Source organism: Oryzias latipes, chromosome 20 (assembly GCF_002234675.1).
Source record: "Oryzias latipes chromosome 20, ASM223467v1".
Lineage (NCBI taxonomy): Eukaryota > Metazoa > Chordata > Actinopteri > Beloniformes > Adrianichthyidae > Oryzias > Oryzias latipes.
The window spans coordinates 13,353,084-13,380,616 of record NC_019878.2 but is presented as its reverse complement, the minus strand read 5'-3'; the positions used below and the strand labels follow the sequence as shown (position 1 = coordinate 13,380,616).

Here is a 27,533-nt window from a genome sequence, read left to right as displayed (position 1 = left end):
AGTGTCCTGCTTGTGCCTGTCCCAAGCCTGGTAAATGCAGAAGGAAGAGCATTCGCACATAAGACATAGAGAGGTATACGAAATCAAAATAATTTTGCAATAAAAATTTAGAAACGCAAACTGCCTGTTTTTAAAATTGGTGCATTGGCAAAATGCGACAATGTTTATGTTTTAAGACTTGAGACTTGACTTGAATTGAAGTGAAATGCAAAGACTTTGGACTTAATTTAGACCTACAAACAAGGACTTGTGAGCATCTTTTCAAGACCTTATCAGTGAAATTCAGAGAGATTCTGTTAAGCATGAATACTTTTGATAGGTTCAAATTTATCCCACAAAGGTTATGTTGTATGGTATGAATGAATGTTTCCCCCTTTTGAGCTTCATAACAAATGAAAATAAGGATTACAATACACACATTCATACAGACCCCCCTGTAAGTTTAAACACAGATGCACCTGCCATGCTGCCACCTGACCGACATGGACAATGAAAGAATAAACCCCAAAACAATACTGGCACCTTTTTCCTCAACAATCAGTTCCACTTGTCAGCTGTAATCTTTGTGACAGCATGTTAGCAGTTTATGTTTTTATTGTGTCAACTCGGCTGAAGGCTGTCAAGCTCGAGAAGTCCGTAGCGCTGCATGGGAGTTTAACCTGAAGCTGTCTTTTTGGGTGCAGCTGTGTCGTCTTTAACAGTCCCAGTCATTGTGTCTACATTTTGCTGGAAATATTGATTTCACACCTATTAGTTAGAACAAGAAAAAAGATCTGTACAGTCTAGGTGCCTGACATCGTCAGTTTAGTAGTTTCCTTTGACAAGTAGGAAATTAGGATAAAATTAAGAAAAAGTATAAGCTTTCGAAATTTTCTTGGCTTCTCATTTATTAAAGCCATCCAGTTTAGCTTGATCAAATATGCTTGATTTATTAGCTATCATCAGATTTTAATATAGCTATGCAATGATGAATTTTAGTAATGAACTAAAATAAAAATGTAAAGAAGAGCGGGTCAAGGTGGATCAAAGCTACTCAATCATGTGTTCACAAATACAGCAGTTTCCATTTGACTTAAGTTTTTACTGCAAAAAAGACAGGAGGAGGGAAAAAAGTATTAGTCTTTTAATTTTATTGAAATGAAATGATGTTGTTGTTGTAACCCTTCAACTTATCCCTTCAGGGATCGCCACAATTAATCACCTTTCATTGAATAGCACAGGTGGTTTTGGCAGAGATGTTTTCGCCGGATGCCCTTCCTGACACAAACCTGTATTTTTATCTGGGCTGGGGACCAGCACAGGGGGACCCAGACTTGGCGTGTAGGGTCTTGCCCAAGAACCCACAATGGATGAAGTCCATCGTGCCCCCCTGAGAAAATAACCCTGGTTTCTCATGAACCAGACATTGAGCCATCCAGCTGCAAAATCCCCCCTAAAGGGACACGGAAGTAAAAAAAAAAAAAAAGTTCCGGTTTCTTGTGTGCACAAGAAAGTATCTAGTGCAGACAAGAAACTAAGTGGTCATTTGACCAAAAAATGACATTATGTTAGAAAGTGGCGATTTTACAAAATATTGACCAAGTTGGATAGAGGGACAACAGTCTATTTAATGTGCACTGCTTTCTGGTGAGCACCAGATACTTTCTTGCGCCCATAAGAAACTTTTTTGTGCTCATTAGATACTCTATTGTGCGCAGGACAAAGTAGTACTATTTTTTTTTAACTTATATTTCCCTTTACTGGCTCCATAATTTAAATACCTCAGAAAGATAGTGAAAAGTAAAGATAATGATGTAAATATAAACATCAATAAACTCATCCGTATTTCACTGTTTTTTGGAAAATGTTGGATTTTTTTTTTTTTTTTTTTTGCGATTCCAAAAAATAAACAACATTCTGTCATTTAAGCTTAAAATGCTAAACGGAGACGTTTCCAATTATGTAGTAATTAAAATTAGCGTTTTAAACAGATGAAACATGTTTGGATTTGTGGATGTACACAGGCTTCATTTAATGTAATTAATTATATGTGATTTGCTTCATACAGTATTTGTGTGGCATATGAGAAAACAGCTTAAAACTCTTACATAGTTTTGCAAAGACTTTGGTAAAGAACAAAACACTTTTCTTAGATAATTTTACTTCAAATCAATAAAAGTCATTTTAGATTAACATGGCCATGGTCAGACTGTTTAACTAATTAGGTTTTATTAACTACCACAAGAAAATCTTCTTTTGGAGAGAAAAGAGAGTGTCTGAAAAAAATGTTTCCATAGTTTACATAAATGAAACAGGTCAAAAGAGGGGCATATTCAAATACCAATCATTCAGAAAAAGTGATTATGCTGTGTGGTATTGATCCCTTTGTAAATGCCAGATTTTTTTTCTGGATCTTTGCCATTATAATTTTGCCTAGATTACATGCATAGAAACACACATCCATTCTTTCAATGACTGTTCATAAATTAGTGAATGAACAGGCAAAACGACAAAGGACCATCAATGACAAATTCATTCATGGGAAAATCAATGACAAATTCATTCATTTAACTTAATCTGCACTGCCAGTCAGTTTTCAGACAATGTTCATTTGTGCCATTTAAACTGCAAGACTATAACTGACTCTTGAATGGATGTTCAGCCTCCAGACCATCCAGCTTGTGGTGTTGTCACTGTCTAAAGTTTTAAATATGCAATTTCAAGTTTTTACAGACAAGAATTATGACTGTAAGCAACTCAAACTCAACTACTCTTATCATCAAAAAGATTAAGGTTGCTATTTATATATGGCTTAAAAGGCCTGATAAGGCTGACTTTTAGGGTCTTTTCCAAAATAACAGTATTTTCAAAACAATGAATAAAATTATTATTATTATTTACTTTTTTGTCTTTTGAAGCAAAATTAATTATTTGTAATTTTCTAAAGACTATATGAATTCAAACTTAAAAATACTAAATTAAATTTCATAAAGTAAATTGGAAACTTGACCATAGTGCAAAACAATTTCAATAGAGTGATACTCTACAAGAGCCAGAAGCCAAAGAGCTGAACCGCCATATTTGTGAAGGTAAAGCAGAAAAACACAGTTGCAGCAAATGCTAAAATATTTGGTTATATTGCTGGTTACAGTGGTAGAGCAAAAGACGCATGAGTGGAAGAAAACTTTGCATACGATAAAGGTGACAGACATGTGGCGGAGATTTAATAAGAGGAGCATTTTTCAATAACATTGCACACTCCCAGCTCTAAAGGCTGCAACAGTACACACTTTAAGGTTGTGTTTGGATTTTAAGACACCATATTTATGAGAGGTTTTACAATTTTGTTTACTGCTCTATGTAAAGTCCCCTGTTGTTCCTAAAAGGAATCTACATACAATGGGGCTAAAAATTATTTAGTCAGCCACCAGTTGTGCAAGTTCTCCCACTGAAAAATATTAGAGAGGCAATTTTCATCGTAGATATACCTCACCTATGAGAGACAAAATGAGAAAAATGAACAGAAAATCACATTTTTAAATAATGTATTTGTAATCTATGGTGGAAAATAAGTATTTAATCAATAACAAAAGTTCTACATACAGTACATCTTTCAACATAACAATAATCCCCAACACACTGTCTGGGTAACCAAGGAGTGGCTTCATGAGAAGGTCCCGAAGTGGCCTAGCTGGTCTCTAGATCTTTAACCCCAGAGAAAATTTTGGGAGGGAGTTGAAAGTTTGTGTTGCTCAGCGACAGCCTCAAAACATCCCTGCTCTAGAAGAGATCTGCATAGAGGAATGGGCCAAAATACCAGCAACAGTTTTTGAAAACCTTGTGAAGACTTGCAAAAACGTTTGACTACTGTCATTGCCAACAAAGGGTATATAACAAAGTATTGAGTTGAACCTTTGTTATTGACCAAATAATTATTTTCCACCATAATTTACAAATAAATTCTTTAAAGATCAGACAATGTGATTTTCAAGATCTTTTTTCTCATTTTTTCTCTCATAGTTCAGGTATATTTATGATGAAGATTACAGGCCTCTCTCAATTTTTTTAAGTGGGAGAACTTGCACAATTGGTAGCTGACTGAATATACATGTACATAAATCCCCCCAATGAACAAACTAATCAACTGTAAATGTATTATTAAATGTGTGTATGTCAATGACAAGAATGATGCACTTTAAAATATATATAACTTGTGTTGAAAGGTTTTATTATTTTATGATTAGAAAAGAATTTACTGTATATGTTTTTCTTTTTAAAGCTGTTGCTCAGCTCTATGCTCAACCTTGCTTTAAGCTGCTGCAAATGCTTGTTTTTGGTGCTTTCTAAACTATCAAACCATCTAAGCATTGATTCCTCCAGCCACATTCTGCACGAGTCATTAGGCCTCAGCTTTTATGATTTATCAACCTCCTGACTTTAAAGGGGGACCACAAAAGGTTTTGCTCCAGTCCTGCAGCTGCCTCTCCTCTGAAGACAGTAACGATAAAGAGTGCTTACATGTGGGGATGAAGCTGTCAGCATGTTCATGTGTTTAAACTCAGTGAGCACATGCACACCCGCCCCTTGCTTTCACATAAGAATGGACATTAAAGCAGTAACTCCACAGGCAGCCCGTTTAGCTGCTGCTTTGACGTATATGCACAGTTTGGTTACTTGTAAATGAACACATTTTCGCACTATTCATCAAAATTAGCTAATCTGAAAATATTGCATTATTAGACTTGCAGAACATGATGGACAGAATTTTACTGTCAAAGTCTGCTAAGAATTTGGAGAAAATTGTCATAACTTTCAAAAATAATATAACCAGTTTGATTTTCATTTAATATGTCTGCAGGAACTTAATGAAATATGTTTCAATGGAATAAAACTTCAAATTTAAGCGGTTCTTAAAATAAATGACTCCTGTTCATCTGGACTGAATAGCATTGACGCATACAATATTGTATTATTAGAATACCATACTACGTTGCAAGTCTTTATTTCTTTTTTTTTATTTCTTTTTTTTTTTTTTAACTTGTTCTGTCCAATAGCTGAGCAAACAGATTAGAGCTGAAGGCTTTTTGTGTTGGACAGGTTTTACTATCACAAAAAGAGGTTATATAGCTTCGAGGAAACAGAGTGTAGATTTGTATAAACCCCTTTTTGTCGTATTTTTTTTATTTTATTTATTTGTTACATTTAGTGTGTGTGGGGAGGGAGAGGGGAAGAATGTGAAAGGGGGGGGGGGGGGTGGAAGAGAGTAAAAGGAAGAAAGGTGAAAAGGTGGGGGATACAAGCACTGATTTGAATAAGTTATTATTTTAAGCTGTAACAATTATACCAGATCTGCTGGAAAGATAAATATTACATCAAAGGTGAAAATCTGACACTAAGATGAACGAAAAATATCTGTCCATCTCTACACTGTAGGTAAGGAGGAGGGATGAAGCAGACAGGGAGCAGTGTGGTAGTGTGCACGTGCACGTGGGGGTGGAGATACATGCATGCTGCCGACGTGAACCGTGTTTTCACAAGGGGAACCAGATCCTACCCAGCCAGACCAGCCAGACCGGGAGAGGGGAGGAGAGCCCCCAGGCCAGGAGCCCCCCCAGCATCCGGACCCAGGCAGCCCGGGAGGGGGGGAGGAGGGGACCGCCCACCCCACCAGCCAGGCACAGAGAAGGCCCCCCTACAGGGGCCCCCCGAATGCCCAGAGGCATAAGCGAACCCAGTGTCCGGCCCCCAGGCCACAGGACAGGAGCGCTTGGCCAGGCGACCAGGCGGCAGCCATGGGGGCCACCGGACACCGAGACAAGGGCCAAAGACGAAGCCAGGCCCCCCAGAGCCCATGAGCCGCCCACCACCCGACCGGTGCCCCGTCTCCGCAAGCCAGCCCAGGCACGCGACCCGAGCAACCCAGGGATCGCCACGCACCCACAGCCACCCCCCATAACCCTACGACCCTACACACTACATCCCCCCCCCCCCCCGCCATTATATCTGAGCCCCCTCCCCAACCCTCTCAGTGCCCTCCCCGCAAGTCTTTATTTCTAATTATTGCTTTCATGTCTGTAAGTGCAACCAACTTCATAGGAAGGAAATATTCTTTTCTTCACTTAAACCTAATTGCAACCATAACATTTTTTGTGAGTAGCAAAATTATATAAAATTAATTATGCATTCAGCCATGTAAATGTACCATAAACAGTGTTTTGTTTGTGTCATGAAATAAACATTAACAATAAAAAAAAGGGCATTACAGAGGAGGCATTTTAGTCTTTAACTATTTAGATGAGCAATTGTAAAAAGCTTGCAGCAACTCCAATCTTTCAACCCGCTGTCAATTTTGTAATTACCAATTATTTGTCAATTAGCATCTTCCGTTGCTGGGAGGAGGATGGCCAAGCTTAAAAATAAACATCAAAAGTAAAAATAAAGGTCAGTCCTCCTTGCAGCCTGTGCAGTTTGATTTCCATGCAAACCATTCAACTGATTCAGCAAACTGTCTGTTTATGCCAAAGGTTAAATAGTTCTGAAAGAAGAGTTGGAAAGTTCAAAGAAGGTTTGCCTTGGTGCTGTCTTTCTACAGCCTTGAAGAAGACATTTGACACTGTCAATCATCAAATTCTTGAACTCTAAGGTAATTATTTTTAATTTTTTAAAGAGGATATCCTGTTTGGCTCCCAGAAAATAATCCATGTGCTTTTATCTATTTTGTAAACCCGCTTAATCTACCATTAGGAGTGAAAGGGTTGCTGGAGCCTATCCCTGGATGGTTCGCCAGTCCACAGCAGGGCCAAATCCTCTCAGGACAATTCTCGGTCTGCTGTTTTTATTTTTACATCTACACATCTGCCCCTCTAGCCCTAACAATTATTTTTCTAGCCTTGCTTTTTAAATACCAATTTATCAGTGTGCATGTTTGCAAAGCAGTAGACATACAATTTGAATAGTACAAGTGCAATTATATAATTTTCTGTATAAAGTAAAGACAGAGTCTCTCCCACCTCTAGCTGTCAATATCAATAACACTATCTTGCATCAGTATCTTAGCATCATATTCAATTTATGGTCAAATAAAATATTTAAGGTCAACAGAATGAATCGAGTTGTGGCACCAGTAGTTGAGCGTTTCATTAGAGGATGCTTACAGATATTATTGGCTGCAAAGTGAGGGGGAAACCATCAAGCATCAATCAGGAGTATTAAAAAAATCACTAAATCTTTTAAGAACATGACCTTGTCAATACTCAAGGACACAAACAACTTTATATTTATCCAAAAATTGACAAAATTATTCTTTAAAATGGTAAGCAAAAAGCACGTATGATGTATTCAATCAGTTTTATCCCTAAAAAACAATGGTTAACTGGCTGAACTAGAAGACATATGCAGTAAAATCCAATACAGTTTGTGATTATGGCATTATCCCATTTGGACTTGTGTAACAAAAGCACTGAACTCTTTCCTTCGGGGTTCAGCAAACTGTTCATGAGTAAGAAAAACAAGAAAAACTCACAGTAAACCTTGACACACTAGTTACGCTCTGTTCCCAAGAGGGAAGCTATCCTTCCACCCACTGAGACCATTACTGAAGAAATTCTTTATCTCCTACAGATTGAAGGCAAACCTTTGGCTCACTTTGGCAGAAGTTGAAACCAGAACTTTTCAATGGTGTTCAACAGATTCCTCTTAGTGAGAAAACGCCCGCAAATACATTTTTGATTGATTTAATTTATAGCATAGACAACTAGTAATTGTCATGCTTTAAGAAAGCAGTTGCACTCCGTTACTGTCAGATTGTGTGACTTTACAAAAAGAATGTGTCAAGGCAGAGAGAAAAAGCTTCTGTTCTGTACAGGTAGTGATGGGTGAGGAGTGTGTGTCTATGATAATGTTTGCATTTGTGTGTGCGTAACAAAGAAATATTATTACAAGTACGGAAAAATGACATTTTTAAAAAAGGATAGGCCTAAGTCAGACTAACAAGAATATTTCAGCGGATTAGAAAACATTTCTTTGCAAAGTGGATGCTTGAAAACATAACTTCTGTGCATATCTGCATATGCGTGTTTGTGAGAGAGTATTCTTTTCAGAAAATGGTCTTTTGTGATGACAACAAAGCTGAGGACAAACTTTTGTGGCGGTGACAGCAGAATGACAGTCCAACAGTTGGTGGAAGACAAAGAGGAGGCCTTAAATAACTTCTGATGCTCAGGTTCTGACAGCTTTAACAAAGCCTTATTTCTATGCAAAAAAAAGAAAAGAAAAAACTAACAATGCAACAATATATTGTCAACTCAAATAAAAAATAATAATTTGAGAGTAAGGAAAAATAAATAATTTAATACTTTGTGAAAACTCAGTGTTTTGAAGGCTATACAGTATTTCTGGCAAATGTAGACTTTTCCAGAGAAAAAAAAATACTTTGACAAAATTGAAAAGTGGATCTTAGTCAACTGGTTAAAACAATTTTTTAGCTGATCAATTTATGTCTATGCGCCATAACCGAAAACTGTATCAAAGGCACACTCAGTTTATCCCTAATTATGTGTAGAAAAATGGAAATTGCCGGCTAAAAGAAGAGGTGGGTTGTTTGTGCTTTGCACCACAGCTAAATGGATAATTATTTAGAATAAGAGGTCCTAATACACCAAACAGGATAAAACAAGATTTAATACTTTTATTAGAAATTTGTTTAAAAAAAACTGAAAATATCTCTAGCTCAAATTAGAATGTCAACTTAATTAAAACTTAGTAATAATTGGTCATTTAATGAGTGATCTATTTCAGCATTTTATAGCCATTTGCAGTAATGGCTTTTTATCTGCATTTACCTGTTCTCTGACAAATGCTTTGAAATTTATACTTAAAAGGTGTAAAACAAAAGTTTAAAAAGTTACTATTTTGTATTCTTAATAACATTATTGTTGTTATTGTTGCCTGTACAAGATGGAGAAATTGTCAACATGGAATTTAACAGCCTCACACAAGAAATTCATTTTTGGACTGGCACATCTTTAGAAGCCACATCAGCATTCTTTTGACAAAGCAAAGAATGTTACTGGTTTCATTTAAAAAAAATGGTAAAGAAGGTTAAATTAGACAGATTAGATTTTAATTTAGAGTGCTAAGTTTATTAGGAAATTATTTTTAAAATTATTCCTTTATTTACCTGGTGCAGACATGTCTATGCAAATTTAAGAAACACGTGTACGGCAATACGATTTTTTACCAGGGGCAGTGTTTAGTTAGCACATGAACAGGTGTGGGCATGTATTTTTAAAGCAGAAACCATTGTCCATGAATTTATGGAAGGTTTGTTTTTGTTGTTGATTGTTCGAAAGGAAAAAATTAAATTTACTAAGAAATTCTTATCCATACCCTGATCAGAATTTGCAAAAGTTGATAATGTTGTGTTTTTTTATAAACAAATATTAAGTTAGCAACTACTTTCCCCATAAATATTTTACAGAGAATGAAGATTCTTTCAAATAAAGTTGTCAACCAGCTGAGGATGTTTCTGAACTGAGGACACTTGTAAACGGGACATTTAGAATTTTTTCCTACAGAAAGGCTGAATAAGCCAGGAATTTTCCAGTTTTTAAATGCGACCCTGATAGACTGAAAAACCTCAAACATTTATTCAAATGTACATTCTTCCGGGGAAGTGTTTGATTTGTGGAAGAAGCTAATGAGGGCTAGTGGATCAACCTTTCATCTAGTTTTCTTGGCAATGTCGGCAGTTGTCCTGGTCGTGTTTCTGTTGTGTGTGTGTGGGGCACAAACAGTTCCATGTGTTTTATGTTATGTAACTACAGTATGGGAATTAATTTGAAGTGAGAATTATATATTAATTACATGCAGATGTGCCACCAATCCTCAGTTACTTAAAAATATATGACACTAAAATAGTTAGACATAATTTGTTTCCCGGACCCTAACTTCAAGGATTTTTTTTCTAACTTTAAATTTTAGTTGAAGTCCCATGCTTTAGAGTAACCAATTAACCTATGAAGAATGTTTTTGGACTATGGGAAAAAGCCACCTGAACAAAACCCAGGCATGCACTAGTAAACATGAAAACTCCACACAGAAAAGCCCCAGCTGGGACTTGAACCAGAGCTTTTTCACTGTAAATACAGCTGAAATACCTAATTCTCACATAAAATACATTTAAGTAACTTTTATTCAAAGAATGCAAAAGCACTACAATTCCCCAAAAGGCATGTCAACATAACAATGACTAAAAACAAAACTCTAAAAAGATTAACTTTAAAAAATAAAACCTGCTATAATATGTCAATAGTTTGACCTTTTTCTTGAATTAAATTGTTTGCAAATGTGAAACTTGGACTTGCTCATAACAAAGCTGAACAATGTTTTCCCAATATTAAACTTTTTTTAAACAACTAAAAAGTCCAAACAGCCGAACGAAGCAATTTGAACCAAACATTCATCTTACAAACCAATCTGGTCGACATATAGTGTTTTTATTTTTTAAAGTAAGGGTTGACTGAAGTTCATAAATCTAGCATCTTCTTTCTGATATGTCACATTTACAGAGTCATGACACACTCTTGTTCAATGTTCTAGTTCTTTATAGATTTTTTTTTTTACCTCTTATCCTCATCGGCACATAGTGTTCCTTTAATCAAAAGAAAGAGGGTACAACTTGTTCAACACACGTTCAAGCAATATTTCTAGAACACAATATGCAGAGTAAGTCTGCTTGCTTCTGTCCGGGAAGCAAAATAAAATGACATATTTTGCAAACTACTGTGCACTAGGAAATGCACGCATGCGCGTGCACAAACACACAGTCAAAGCAAGTTTAAGGATCTCAAATAGAAAACCAACTCTAGTAATGTACTTTGTCCAGTACAAAATAGAATTTTAGGAAATGACATTTGTTTTTAAACATCATTCCAGCTCTTTACACAATTGTAACTTTTTGTTTTTGTCTTTTTTATGAGCAACATAGTATATTTAAAAACATATCAGTAATTACTCTTTGTCTTTTTCATCGTAGAGTCATAACTTTCATTACTGTACTAGGAAAATTCCATTGGCAAATACTTTGATCAATACATAATAAAGTAAAAACGAATGGATCCATGCACTACTAGCCAAAAAGCATTATGCATGATGGTAAAGAGGTACCTTCATATATCCCAAACACGCATGCTTATATTCATTACATGTAAAGGTATTTATGCATGCTTGAGGCTGATTGGTAAAAATGTTCCAGTGTGACACAGAGGGGTTCCCTGGGGTTGGAGATGTATTAAACTGGTTGCTTAATCTTTGGCTTGGAGATCTACAATGCACACACAGACACATTCACAAAGACCATCTGGCTACTGCAGAGCACAGCGAGCTTGTGAGTGATTTTATTGTTTAAGTTGTTAACCCTCAAAACGTTGCAAACTGTTTTACCCTTCCTACATGCAGGTAGGTTTAAAATTATACATGCAAACACCAAGCTGTGACACAGACTGTATATGCTTCAAAGGCTTACAGCACTGCACATCAGCAAAAGCATCTTTTACGGCATCTTTATCCTCTTTTTTTTTTTTTTTTGCTAGTTGTAGATATTATATGTCTAATCAACTTATATCTCACTTTGGTGGTGGAGTTTTATATGAAGGAAAGTGCATCCAACATGCTTTTGTTATTGGTCACTTTTCCTAACCATCTCTACCTTATACAACATTTTTCTGCTAATTATAGAAAATAAAATAATAGAAATCGAAATTTCCTTCACAGGTCCCTGAAGAGAATTTTAAATATTTGATTGAGCCAGACTGAATGTTTCCAGAATAATGGACTAAAATTTGGTGACTAATCTAATAGTAAAAGATAAGAAAACATTCATGATTCTTTAAATAATGCTTTTGCATCACATTTACTTTACTGTTGTACATAAAGTTGAAAAACATCACTACCATCTACAATCATGTGTGTTACCTTGACTTAACATTATAAGGTAGCCCTTCAACTCATGTTTTTATGTTGAAACGTTGCGTTTTACAGTGCAGGAGTGCGCTTAGTCCCCTGTTCATACTTTTTATGGACAGAATTTGTAGGTGCACTTGGGGCCAAAGGAACTCCAGCTGTTAGGAGTGTAGGGTTTCATCTTAACTTTTCGTAGGTGGTCTTTTTTGTTGAAATCATTGAACCAGGATCTTCATTGTACACTGGGTCGGTCAAGTGCAACAAAACGGCTGGAATGAAACTTAGCACCTCCATGTGGGAGACCTGAGTTTTTGACCAATATTTAGAAAAGTGTAGAGCTACATGAGTTTGAACAAGTTAGTAAGCTAATTTAAGTCTAAAGCTATGTAAAACCTTGGTATTTGGCGCAGGTTCAAAAATGCGCTAAACGTGGGTTCTTGACTGTGCATTTAGACCATGGTGTTCACACTGGACAAGCAGGGAATGGCTTTTTTACATTTCCAACTTTTTACTAGCGCATGTCCACCAGCTACATGCAATGGTAAAATGGTAAAAAGTCGCACAAATTAGGCTTTTTCTTTCAAAGCTCTATTCTGATTTATGAAAGACTTGATGTCATATAATTCCGGCTGGGGATAAATCGTAATTACTAATTTCTCATTCGTAATCAATTTTTAAAGGGTTTGCACTTCCGTGAATTAAAAGAGATGGCATCTAAACGTCTCTACCTGGTTTAACTTTCAATGTGCATTCAATGGACACGCGTTTTATAAATAGAGCCCGAAAATAGTCTTACAGCTGTCTTACAGGGAAGGATTGAGCAGGACTCAACCCCTCAAAGCAGAAGTAGAACTGCTCCTCCACATCAAGAGATACCAGAGAGGGCTCGAATATCTCTTTCAGATGCTTCCTGGTTGCCTTCTTCAGGAGAAATTCCTGATATGTCTCATCAGTAGAAGTCCCTGGGGATCCTCCAGGATGCTCTGGAGGGTCTATGTCTCTCCTCTGGCCTGGGAGCACTTTGGGGGTCACTCCAGCTGGACAGTGATATCTAGACTTCCCTTGGAAAGGGAAGTCTAGACATAACTGCTAAGACTGCTGCCACTGCAGACTGGCTCCAGATACGAGTAAGATGATGGTTAAACAAACTTATTTTTGAAAAAGAAAACTTTATGCAAACAAAACTTTTTTTGGCAAACAAAACAACTACTGAATCATTTTGAAGAGATGTTAAAAGCTTCAATAGAAATATATTTAGGGTATTCATTTATGTCTGTTTATGACCTATATCCTGTTCATCAAAACCTATTATGAGAGCTCTATGGAAACATAAATATATGTTGACACTCAATGCATGTTCTATGTTTATTTTTAAACTCCTCAGGGTTTATTATTCATATAAACATCAAATCATTGTGGTATTCCTGTCAGGTTTATTGCTGATAAACATGTCCATATTTATAGCAGTATTTTACCAATGTATACAAAGTTTTACATATAAAAAAACAACCTGTATAAGATGAGCGCTCTTAGCATTCCTTTGCTCACAGACAATGACACAGACAGTTCCCTTTCCATGAGTTTAAAGCCTTCTCCAAAGACAGCTCCAGGCGCTTATTTCAATGGCCTCAGGATACGCTGCTACAAAAGCGCAACCTCTCTTAGATTGTTTCTGTTGCACCTCTCCTAAAAGTCACCCCCATTCCTAGGTAAAGGTTTGGACGTCCGACCCTTATCAGACTATCCCCCATATTATTTTGGGTTAGTCATAATAAAGAAAATAATGTTTCTAAATCATGCATTTTACGTTGTTACGACCCCTGGTAGTGTCTGCTTTTTTTGGGTGTATGTATTTGTGTTCTAGCTCCTGCAGAAGTCCTGCTCCTGGACAGCTACTGACTCCGCCCACTGTGTAGTGCTGATTGAGGCTGCTACCAATCCCGTGGCTTGGAGGGAAGCTTTAAAAGCTCCCAGGATCCTCTGCTCCAGTGGCGGCTGCATTCCTGAGTGGGAATTTGTACCTTCAGCCTGCCCCTGCTGTCTGCCTGGCCTTAGCTCGTGAAAGCCTCTGGTTTCCCCCCTTAGTTCAATTCTGGTTTTGAACTTTTGTTACATATACTCTTGTGGTCTTTTGTTTGCATTTTGAGTAATTTGGTGTCTTGCTATAAAACCTTAAGATTTAATTTTTACCATTATTAATTTAACCTTTGGTGTCTTGTTGGTTATTTCCCTTTAGTTCCCTTTGATTTTTATGTGTCACCGAATAAACGGCTGTGTGGGCAACCTTAACCAAATCAAATGCCAAACAATAAAAAAACAAACCAGTATTTCTTTGAAATGTTCTTTATGTCTTGACTTTTAAGGTACAAGTTTTTTTTGTTTTTTTGTCAGGCACTAATTTTTGCTAAGATCTTTGCATTTGCTAACATTAATTAATTGGTGGCACAAACCACCTGGATGAATAGCTGGATGAGAGGAAAAATTGCTAACTTTAAATTCGTCAAACAAATATCCTCTTTATTCTCGAAGTGTGAAAACAACAACACTTCTTGTCACTGTGTTGACAAGCAGAACTCCTGCTTAGTTTTTTTTTCTTTTGTTTCACCATTCTTTCTCCATTTCTCTGGCTTCTTTCCTTCATGCTTTTTTTGTGCATGAGCGTTGAGTGGATTCCCTCTTCTCATGTCTTCAATCGCTCATCAGCCTACACATCTGTCTACATCCTATTTCACAGCCTCTTAGCATTTTAAATCAATGTGCTCACTGCATGTCAGTTACACCTGCCTCAAAGCTAAATTCCCCTTTTCACTTGACAAAACACAGCCTGTCTTCAGTGCACTTTCACTGTAAGACTAATACCCTTTATCTGTGCAGTTTGGTTCATTGTTTGTTGGATATTAAAAAGTAAGCAATTTATCAAGAAAATATAAATATATAAATGTACAAAATAAAATATTTGCCATAAAAAAGTATCATTCGTATTTAGTAGCTGTAAGTTCAGCACTTTGTCTGGCTCAGAGGGTCCCATAAAATATATTTCTAGTTTTATAAAATATCTTCTTGAGCTATTGAGTAAACAAAAAAAGACACAAAAATGACAGTTTTCGCATATCATGTAAAGAGATTTGCCCTCAGGCTTCAACAAACTAATCATATCTGACTAACCGGACAACAATAAATATATGAACAATTTCATCCAGATTCCCCTGGAGGCCAATCAACAGAATATTCATCACCTTGTTCTGAACTGTAATTACAGCCTAACCCTGGACAATCAAGCAGCAGCAAGATGCATCACTTTTTTTTAACAGTGTGTCACAGCGTGATTAGAACTGTCTAACGAATTACTGACAGGAAAAACAGAATGAAGGTGTAATCACGGTGAGTTTCTCCTGGCTCTATGTAAAAAACAAAATAAGAGAAAAAACAACTGAAATAACCCCTTTTTTGTAAAAAAATAAAATAGAATTCCTACAAAGCTTCTGTAGAAACCATGAAATCCACAAAACGCCTTTTAGTAAAACAGCTGACATATTTAACACTTTCATTGGTACCACATTAAGATGCACAGTTTAAGTTGTGCTATTACTGCTTCTGTTTACCAACCTGTCAATGATCAGGTCAGAAATGTGATGAAGGAATTCATTTTTTCATATATGAATATGTTATCAAGAGTGGACGTTTGACCTATAAAAGCGCTGGTTTATCATTATTTAGGACCCGCTTTGCTAAAATTGTGTTTTTAACATGTTATTGTGGCATTTTTATCATGACTGAGGACATATATAAAGAAAATTAAGCTTAAAATTGTATTTCTGATTATTTCTTTCATTTAAATTGCTGTGAATCTGGAGCAGAAAAAAAATGCAGTTTGAAAAAACTTGTCATGTCATGTTGAACTGGGAAATGGGGGAAGGCTTACTTTGTGCCAATAGCCCCACCTTCAACTCAGAAGGAAATTTGTAATGAACTCCTGGTGCTCTACAAAAACTTTGTCCTAGAAAACAACACAGTTTTTTTTTTTTGTTTGTTTTAGCTAAAATTGGCATAATCATAATTAAAAGACGACTGGGAACTCTTTCAAATAGTTTAATATATTATTGGAGTGGGACTTCAAGCTCACAAAAACCCTGTAAATTAATTTTTTGAATCTAACATCACGGTGTTATTATTAGATTCTAGCATCATAATTAAGTGCTAAATATAAATCTTTTTTGTCACAGCTCACCATCTTTCTTTACCTTACCAACTGTCTCAGATATGTTGGCCGTTTCATATCTATCCTCCCCACTATCTGCTGTAAGTGAAAGATAAGCTTGCATTTGCATGTTTAATGAACCAAATACCCTCAACACGAGCAAATGCACACATGCACACATACAAGGGTGTACATGCATGTATTGCTTTTGGCCCTGAAGGCCTCTGTCTCCTTGCAACTGACACAGAGAACAAAACATGCTGGAAAGATGAATAAAATAATAAATAAAGGAAAATAACCTGCTGTGTTGCCAAGAGGAAAAGAGGAATGGTACTTACATTTGAATTTTGAGAAATTTATTATACATTTTACTAATGTTTACATACTTCCAAAAAAAACATCTATTCCTTTTAAAATAATAGTTTTAATATTTTGTAATGGTTTATAGTTAAATGTAATATATATTTTTTTAATCAGTCATAAAAAGCACACAGAAATGGCGAATCTGGTTGGGTGTGCAGTGTGAAGACAATTCACCCTTTTTGTAAAAAATACAGGTGTTTCAGGAGCAATGGGAACAATGTGGTTAGAAAATGATATGCATTTGACTTGATGTGGTACTTTTTAGCATTGCTTGATATGATGCATGTAGGAGTGGGAGCAGTGGACGCTGATTAGAAATCTAGACTTGTGGCCCTTGGCTTCTAACAACCCTGACATTGGCAGCCATGGTCTATGTTGACTGGCTGGGAGATCATAATGTGCCCAAATAAAACATGTACTGTCTCTTCGGCTTTCAAAACAACACATTATGTTATTTTTCTTTTTTTCTAATACCAATAAAATGTGAAATAGAATTAATTTGATCTATTTTACAATGTGTTTTTTTTCCTTCCTACAATTTGAGAAAGTGAAATCTTGACAAAAGAGACAACTTAGCACCACTTGTAGTGACACACTGATCTTGGAAGCTTACAAACTTACTTTTTTGGTCTCATTTCAAGATATGATATTTTGAATATCTTATTCTGCCCAATTCTCCTGTATAGAAGTGCACAGTAAAGGCTGCCAAACTCTGCAGAAGCTATTATAGTGTAGAACAAAACCTATTAGACATCACAGTGAATCACAGCTACAACAGTGGATCTGACAGATGCAGTATAAAGATTAAAGAAATACTTCTAACTGGAAAACATGCTTCAGATTGTGTGAGAGAAGGCCATTGGAGATCAGCTTTTTGTTCAGATAAATGGTTTGAGTAGCTCTTTAAGCAATCTTTCATTGACAGGACAAAAAGATTTAAGCTTCTAGTCTACTTTGGCAGTAATTCAATGTCTCCTTAGAACAATCAATATCTAATCCTAAGTCTCAAACTTTAGCTGTTCTGTTGACTCTGACCTCTAATGCGTTTGTTGACTTTGGTAAGAAAAAAGAGCCAATTTTTATCACGCAAACCAGTCAACCGGTTTTCAGGTTTTTTGCTACACAACAGGAGCAGGGCTTAATGGTGGAACACTTAACTGATTAAGCTCATTTTTGAATTCACACTGTCTTTAGACAGAAGTCGAAGGATGTATTCTGTTTCTGTGAGGTTTTAAGGCAGCGTGATAACCTGTCCAGGCAGTATTGGCCCCTCCCTGACTGAGGAAAGCTGCAGTCTTTACTTTTCTCAAGGGTCCACTTAAGGTGCTGGGACTCTCTGAGCCAGACAAAGGGCTGAACTTACAGCTAATAAATATGAATCTTACTTTTTATAACAAGTATTAAAATGGATTGCTATCACAGGCTCCAACTGGTAAAATCAGGTCTTACAATTAGACATTAAAAATATGAGGTAAGGATAGTAAAAAGGTTCACATATAACCCATGATCTTAAAAAAAAATGGTGGCAGGATTCTAGTCTTAATCAGATCAATGTTTCAAGGTTTTGGCATGCACAGCATTCCATAGATCTCTATTCTTGTAATAATGCTCATTTTATTTAGCCATACGAGCCGGAGATAACACTCATTTTCCCTATCTGTGCATTTTCTTTATGTTAAAGGGCTTATTGCAAGCTTTCAAGTTGCCATCCTATTTGTGGACCTGAACCCCAATTTAGGCCAACTATTGATCTTGGACTTTCTATTCATTTGTGTTTCCTCTGGTTCTGGACCTCCATTTTTTCCCCATCTCATTTTATTCAAGAGAAGATGCCCCTCAGCCATTTCGACACTATTATCAGCTGTAGCCATCTGATGCTTCGCGGCTCTGGAGGACTTAGTTTCTGCTTCTTAGTCCTGAATTTTTTCCAGATGAACAAATGGCAAAATCTTATAAAGAAACTAAATATCACATTTAAAGACATGCTTCATCCTTTGTGTTTGGGTCTAGAGATTCTCCCCTGATCCAAGCGAAGAACCTAAGACCTTGGTGCTGATCACATTGCAATACAGGTCAAAGTAAAAACCGGTACTTATAGCAAAGGTTCTGTTATCAGCCTTACAAATATCATCATCCTGTGCATTAAAATTGTACCTGCTGTCCAAAGGACAAACCAAAGACCTTCACCTTCATTAGGTGTCCTTGTTCATTTGACTTCTTGCCCTTTCATCCAATCTGCTATCTCCATCCCTAAACTGTCCTTGATTGGCACTAACAGTTGGAATCGTGGGCTATATTTCACTTTCAGTGGAATTAAATGAATCATAGTTCGTTTTTGTTTATTTATTAAATTGTACCACAGTTTTCTTGACCAATAGGTTCTTGGCTTGCAGTTGCTATTTAGAGCATCATTTAAAAAAAAAAAAAAAGAAAAGAGAAAAAACTCAAAGGTGGACTTTTCCCACACCCAGTGAAATGGAGGAAACCAAGACATAATTTAAAAAAAGGAAGACAGATGAGGGAAAATCTGAAACAACACAGGGAGTCACAGCAAAAGATTGACAGTGAGGGTGGCCACGATGTGAGAGATGTTGCCACCTGCCATCATTTTTTCTCCTCTCCTCTTGGAAATGCATCATCAGTCATTAGCAGAGAGCAAGACATGTAGTATCATCATCACTCACACAGACACACACAGGGGCACAAACACAAGGCGTATTTTAAGGTATAATGCAGTATCCTATAATTTGAGCTCTCTCCATGCAGAATTTTGCTGAGCTTATAAAACTGCTTGCAGCTAATGGTGTGATGGATCCCTCTATTATCACCCAGTGCAGGAGAGGAGAGTGAGATATAGTGAGATAAAGGAATGTAATTGAATTGTATTTTAGTTGTGGCAAAAACAGCACAGTGGTCAGGAGAAAAGAGCACAAAAAGCTGTAAAATGATAACAACCTGATTAAGTCAAAAAGCTATCCACATAAGATGAAGCTCAACAATAAATTCACACTAATATTATCTGTGCATTAAACTGCTAAACATTAACTTCCAATAATTGCAGTAGAGTTTACAAACATTACATCCATAACCCTATCATTTAGTCTTAAATACAAAAGACACATGTGGCTATTTTTAAGTTAGTTGCTAGTTTTACAAGCAAAGAGAAGAAACAACTAGACCACTTTAAGGTACTTGTTAAATTTTCATTTAATGCACACACTGATGATGGGTTCCTTTGTGAAATTTGTGTGTTGAATTTGTGCCGGACGCCATTTCCCGCTATAGTCCGAGGAGGGAAAAAAATAAAATTAGAAGAAGTTTTAATTATTGTCGCCATACAAATAACAAAAGTATCTTAAAGTTCAGGAGGAGAATGATCAGATTATCCTCTAAGTTTTTTAGGCTCCACTCGCCAAAGCTGGATCCTTGGTTGTTTGATGTGATGCGTCTTCTTTGACAAAGTCCAGATTTTTAACTCCACCCACCGCAATGCCCAAATTGTGCTGCTGCCAGGCCAACACCCCCCGATGCTCCGGTCAGGACATCTGTTTGCGCCTGTACATTGACCTAACATTGAAACTGGACGGCCCAGCCCTGCGAATCACATTCGGTGTAAATGCAGGAGACACCAAAGTCTGATCATCTTTTATGTGTTTGACATATAATTTTACAAAAACCTAGGGTGTAATTATGCAACATTGATTGAAACCGTATTTAAATGTAATTACTGATGAGTTACAATCAAACATAATAAATCATAAAGATTTAAACAAATTGATTGCTGTTCAGGGTTCAATGCATTAGGGAGATATTTCTTTACTCTTTCTCTGTCCTGCATTTCTTTCTGTCTCAGTCTCTCAGGACTACAGACAGCAGAATCCTTTAACACAAAGCATTACCAAACCATGAAGAGCTCCTTTCAATACAAACTCATCTTGCTTTATTATCTGCAAACCAACTAAGGGACTTCCCAACTCAACTGTAATTGCTGTTGTGAACACATGACCTAACTACTTTGAAACAATTAGCCAGTTAAAACAGCTATTTGACTGCAGTTAGTCTCTGTCACCATGCATTGTCTGTTCTTAAATGTACTAAACTGCAGCAATATCCAGAGCTTATAATGCACAGAAGCTAAATAACCGGATTGATAGTAAAAGTGCTCTTATGCAGGTTACCACGAGACTGAAAACACTTGGTGTTATTTTTTTATTAATATTATTGTGTCAATTCTTTGGATAAAAAATACATGTTTTTACAATTTACTTAGCTATATTAGATATTACATATATCATGATAGTATAAATCCAACATTTTTGTTACATTTATGTATCAGGGTACATACATAAATGCAGCCAAAAGGGGGCACAGTTCAGGTCTTCTATGTATGTCCAGCTACATGCAGAGGGCATCCAATAAACCAAAGACAAATAAAAATGTGAATCATGAAAGGTCAGGGTTACAGAAACTACACAGAAAAAACGTAATGAGTCACACAGTGGAGTTATGGGCGAAAGAGTAGTGGAAACTAGGCTGAGGTCAGATGTAAGCATTTATGCCATGCAAAAGAAGGGTACCACAGATGTTGTATTTCCTTTATATATGCCTCTGGTGAAGTACAGTGAAAGTCGAAAGAGTTGCATTGTGTCTTTGTATAGAAAATGTTTATGAAAGTGAGCAGAGAGAGGAGAGAGTTTTGTGTGTTAGGAGTGATGAAGAGGAATAGGATCTGGAATGAATTGATCAGATGACAACTCCTGATAGATGTTTTGGAGATAAATGCAAGAAAGCAGACTGAGATGGTTTGGACACGCTCTGAGAAAAAAAAAAACTGCGAATATTTTTGTAAAAGGATGCTGAGGTTTAAAATACCAGAAATGAGGCCTAGAGAAAGATTAAAAACAGTTTTGTAGAGGAGGACATGAAGGTGGTAAGTGTGAGCAAGGAAAATGCACAGAATAATATTAAACTGAGGCAAATGATTCACTGTGGCAACCCCTAAAGGGAGGATCCAAAAAGCAAAGATGATATACACACACATAAAAGATATGCAACAAATGTAGTTATATCCAGACCTGCTACAGTGCTTTATTTCAGCCTCTTGTGCCTTATTAACAAAAGCAATCAATACTTCTGACCCCATATTTGCATAAATATTTAAATATAGCATTTTAAGGCCACAGTATCTTCAGTTACTATTATTGTAGTGCAAAAAGAGAAACACTGTTTACTGTCTCCATATCTGCTACATGTGTTGTGTATGGGCTAGATTTCCCTTTCACCTGTATTTTACATGAGCAAAAGTGGTTATTGAACTCCACTCTTACCTTTTCCAATCCAAACACTTGATGAATGAGTCCCACAGCAGGACAGAAAAAAAAATACTTCGAAGTTGCATTACTCTACGGAGCAAAAGGGGGAAACAACCTTGATAGGTGTTGCATGTGCACGTAAAGCGAAGTTACATAATGGGGCAGTCAACGCTGCTGCCATGAAAACCAAGATCACATATCCATCATAACAGTGGTTTATGTGTACAGGTGCACATCCCACAAGCATGACGTGCATATGAGAACTCAAGCATCCAGGTTTGGATGCACACTCTACAACTCTTTAGTCCTACCTGTGACTTTTGTACCACTTCAGCAGATTATACATAAACACAGGCGTTTTAAAAAAAGACAAATACTTCGCATTTAAGTACAAATCTGTATATTTTAACATTGATTAGGAAATCTCTCTCTCTCTCCATAGTTATGCTTACCTGATGCTGCTCATGCTTCCTGCTTCTGATCCCAGCTTGCATCTCTCCAGCTGGGTGGCAACAATCTGACGCTCAGCTTCAAGTTCTCTTGTGAGGCGTTCAAATTGAAGCTCCTGATGTGACAAAGATAGGAGACAAAAAAAGTGCCAATGTTAATATTAAAACTGCTTTAACCGCCTTTTTTCGTTTTTTTTTTTCAAAATATTTAGCACCTTATTGTGTTGGACTTCAATTAGCTGGGACGGAGGGATAAAGTGTACTAAAAACTTCTAAAGGTAGAAGTCATGCACTTGATCAAATTAACAATGCACAAATATTTCAATAAGGAGAGATCTTAGAAACGTGAGCAAAGATTTATTTTTGATACAAAAAGATTTGCATGCAACAAGTCTATAATCTTTGGCGTTTGGCTCTGTGACAATAACATATTGCATGCTTGGGATGAGCTCGGACCAAGTATAAGTAACCCTGGAACTTAGACACAGATAAGGACCATGCCACAGCATCAGTCTTGGTGATTAACAGGGTGAAGGGGGGCCGGCAAAACACTCTAGAAAGCAAAGAGACAACCACAACAAATATGATTGTGATTGTTTGAGAAGAAAAGGCGGCCAATTTTGAAATTAAAATGAAAGCCTAAATAATGATGGTAGATTGAGTAAAGTAATAATCTAGAATACTGGGAATTGAAGTATATCCTCCTTAGTGACTCTGAGGCTTCACTTACATTTTTTGGACTTGCTTTTGGGATTTATATTTGAGAATATAATGTATTTCTGCTTCATACATATAGTTTTCATACCTAATTTAAAGGTTGATAAACAAACACCAAAAATATAAAGTTCAAGTTGAAGTCCTATCAGTTGACATGCACCTAGGTGTGTGAAATCTTCTCTCTGTATTTGACCCATCCCCTGGGGGCGCGGTGAGCTCCAGATACAGTCACGCTCAGGAACCATTTGGTGGTTTAATATGCTATATATGTGTGTCTGAAATCCATTGGTAGAATATTTTAGTTATTAGGTTTACATTAAAAACAGCTAAACTCCTCCTATACGTAAATGCCTATGAACAAACAGCAAATATTTAGGAAACTTTATCTCAAGATTTGAGCGAGACGAGCGAGATTAGAACGTAGGAATCCCTGATTCCAAGTATCTTGCGTGCTCGTGTATCTGTGTGCTTGTATTCCCTTTAGTAGCTGACACACAGAAGCAGATCAATACTGCAGTGAACTCCACCCCACAGAAGATATTTTGGATGATGACTGAGAGCATGTGTGCAAAGATGAGAAAAAAGGGTGTGGGTGCAAGTCGCAGAGAGAGGGAGCGTGCTTTGATTGGTTTTCTCAAAGCCATTTGAAGCTCTGAATGAGCTCATCCCCAGTCGCTATCTCAAGGCTCCAACCTCAATCCTGTCTCCTCCCCAAAACGACACAGCACAATGCTATCCATCTCCCTCTCTCTCTCTCATCTTCACCCCTTTTCTCATGCATTCTTCCAACAACAGCTTACCCGTAAATATGCACTCTCCCTCTTTCCCTGTCTTCTCTCTCAGACTCTCATGTTTTTGCCAAAAGTAAGCCTTAGACATGTACTGTACATTGTACACAGTGCTTTCAGAAGTAATTCAGACACTCACAGTGGGAAATTCCTTTATCTTTAAAGAATTATAGCATGTTATGATATTCTCATTATAAATCTTATCTGCTGAAAGGTTACGCAGATCTCATTAAGAACAAAGACTGTTCTGCACTTCTCAACACCCTTTCTGCCAGTTTTGTTCCATTTCATCAGTTACTGTTTTAGTCCCTGCATTTCGCTAAATTTAAACAAGATAAGTTTCTCATAAATGTGTGATTAAGTAATAGCCATCTATATGATTTTATATGAACTTGCCTGCACTCTATTTTACAAAGATGTGCCCTGCATCAAAGCTTGAAAACAGACTATTTTGCCCCTATGTTTGCCACAGCTTTAAATGGTTTAACCCATCAGAACTCAGACCCATTTCCCCTTAAAAACAAAACTATGTGTATTTTACCACAAACCAAGTGGACACCGGAATCCAAATCTGCTATTTTTCTGTCACACTGATTTCACCATGGGTTCCTATGGGTTAAACCCTAAAGGTGTAAAAATGCAAATCCATTCTTCTAAAGTAGCTTTACGCTAACAGTAATGCCTCGATGTCAAGGTGCCTTAAAAGCAGTTTTGGATAATTACCTCAGAAAATGAAAAGTAAAAATTGATTAAAAATGGGAAAACTCTTTAAAGGAGATATTTGTTCAAATTATGGATGACACTTTGACAAAGGTTTCATAATAGTGTTCTGTTCATATGTTATTGCTATTAAAATGGTTAAGGAAAAGATGAAGAACAGTTTTATTGATTTCTTTTTTTTAATGAAGTGTCTTTCAGAGAGCAGATACTGCAAATGACTTACAAATATGGATCCTATGGGTGGACCTCTTCTGACATAATCCTAACAAGAGTCTGGAAATGATATGTGTTTCTCCCTGACTGTAGGCCGTATTGTAAAAGAGCTAACAACATCAGTCATATTGTTTAAAGGAAAACCCTGAAGGATTAGCCACAAGTGAAACAGAGCTGTTCAATGAAATCTGACTGACAGCTGTGCTTTATTGTGATCATCAAAACAGAAATAACAGCTTGTTGAATAAGAGTTTTGCACAATGGCTAGAGCCATAAAAGCATCTCTAAACTGGATGACAAATGCTTTTATTTCCATATGGTGTATTTTAATATACCTGTAATGTGCCTTTGACATAGAAAATGATTTTTCTTCTTCTTTTAGGTTAAAGTGACTTGATTTGGATAGATGACAGAGTTGTGTGATTATTGAAAATGCTAAAAGTAACATCATAAAGTGAAATCAGAGAATGAATAAAATCGTATTTCAATGTGTATTTTAAGATTGTGTTTGAGTCTTTTCTTGTTTGTTTTTTTTCCTTATAGATCTAATAGCAAAACATTTTTGTTTGAGTCATTAGTCATAGGAATCCAAGCAAAATAAAAATTAATTTTAAAAGAAAAATAAACTTTTATTTAATCAAGTTTTGTTAAATCAGCCGACAAATTGAATTTGAACTTGTGAATTGAGATGGAATTAATTCCATGGTTTGGAAGGGATGCCCAGGACTAGTCTTATGGGTACAAGAAGAGCCGGAGGAGACAGCCACAGAGGTTTCTATGGCAACTACACAGCCCCTCCCCCCTCCATCCACCTTTAGACATTCACATACCTGAGAAGCTCTCAAAGGAATATCTGTTAATGCTTGTAATCGTCAAAATAAAACAAACACTTATGGGTCTGCTAAAGATCCTTATAACATGGTCAATCCTCATACATTAATGTATGGTGTGCATATATTGCCTATATATGATGCATCTATTCTTGCTTTAATATATGCTGATACCAGAACCCAGTAAAAAATTGTCACAATTAAGTAGTTTTACTGCAAAGACATAGTCTAAACTCCCAGTGAAGAAGAGAAAGGCTAAGAGAAACAGAGAAAAAAGTCATTATCCAAGAGCAAGTCTTTCCCTAATTTAAACTCAGACGAAGTACAAAGATTAAATTGAAAAGGAAAATGATCCTAAAACCCTACTTTAAGATGGAAAGAATTAATATTTATGCTTTGGATTTTTTTTAAACTGTGGTTTTATGCACTGTTGCTCTTTGCCTCCATGACTGTGAGATGTGATGCTCACAACTTCACTAAAAGTGAATCATCTGCAACTTATCACTAAAGTTTTATTTCAAAGATTGGCCATCTCTGCTGTTAGTTTAGAAGCAGCAGTTCTATTTCACTTTCTTCATTTCTTTTTTTAAACACCATTAAGAAACTCAATGTTCTTTGCATATATTTCGTGCAGACATAAACACTGCAAGTTTGGGAACTTAAAGCTGCAAGTAAAAACAAAAAATAAATAAAAAATTATTCTCTCTGGACTGTTGGTGCAGAGTAAGCCCGCCCACACTTCCCATCCCCAATCTGTTTACACATTCTCCTCCTATCTTACAGACCATCATTGCCTTAACGTAACATTACCTGTGCAACACAAATTGCAAGCAATATTGAAGCTATCCAGTCATAGAGTTTGGAGCCAGATACAAACTCAGACTAAGTCGCACATGGATCTAGTAGTCTACAAGTAGATGCTTAGAAATAGAGCGGAGCAGGCAGCTTGTGGCCTGCCAAGTGTAGTTTCTACATCATTACAAGCTTTTTCAAATGGCTTTTCTCTTCTGCTTCTGATCCACAGCACTTTGAATAAAGAAATTCTAAAAAGTGCAGTTCTAATTTTCTTTTTCTACTTTTTTTAAATCTCTATTTTAACCTCTATTATGAGAAAAAATGTACATGTTATAAATGTGAAAATTACTAAAAACACGATTTTCATCAGAGTGGGTCTTTAAGAAACTTCTATCCTCCACACGTTATATGTACTAATGGCACCTGTTTGAACTATATAAAAGACACCTGTCCACAACTCTAAAGGATCAAACTGCAACCTCTCTATCTTGGGCAAGACCAAAGAGCTGTCTTAGGACATCAGGGACAAGATTGTACACCTCAACAAGACTGAAAGAACCAATCAACCATAAGCAAGCAACTGGGTAAGAAGAGATTAACTTTGAAATAAACAGTCGATTATTGACTGTACATACTTATTGTATGTATGCATGTAGCTTTTTTTTTTAACCCTGCTGTTTATTTGTATCTTTAAAATTGAGTTGATGTGACTGTAATTGACATCTGAAGCACAGTTTCTGTGTATTTATTGGTAAAAAATTAAAAAGATTGTTTTCCTGAATCTCTCACTTTTGAGCCCTTTTAACTTTCAAAGCATGTTAAATTCAACCCTATCAATATATTAAGCTCTCAAACACACAACTCCATTAAATCAGATAAAATGAAGAATTACATTTTTTAATTGATATATTATCCTGGAGTTTGAAAACTAATTCCTCTTTCATGCTAGCTGTTTAGTCTTATGCAAAGAAACAAATCCTAGAAAATGTGTGTTCCTATCATTAGATATGATAAATATTATAATATAGGTGTTTCAGTGTTACTTTAGAGTACTGTAGAGAATTGCACACTGCGACAACTATCCAACACAGATCATTCATCTTACACTAAAAGCAACCATTAACACAATGAAAAAAAAAACACGCAGGACAGTTTAGTTTCTCTGTCATATTTCCTCATTAATATATGTTGTTTTGAATAATACATGA

At 36.4% G+C, this 27,533-nt stretch overlaps 1 protein-coding gene across 3 annotated transcripts in view; it reads right to left on the bottom strand.

The window, feature by feature from the left end:
• Positions 1 to 27,533, bottom strand: part of LOC101161591 (catenin delta-2) — a 141,461-nt gene that overhangs the window by 37,148 nt on the left and 76,780 nt on the right. For all 3 annotated transcript variants that reach the window (XM_023949966.1, XM_023949965.1, XM_023949964.1), the window contains exon 3: positions 22,266 to 22,378. In XM_023949966.1, the coding sequence (XP_023805734.1) occupies positions 22,266 to 22,378 (113 nt within the window). The remainder of the gene's footprint in view (positions 1 to 22,265; positions 22,379 to 27,533) is intronic.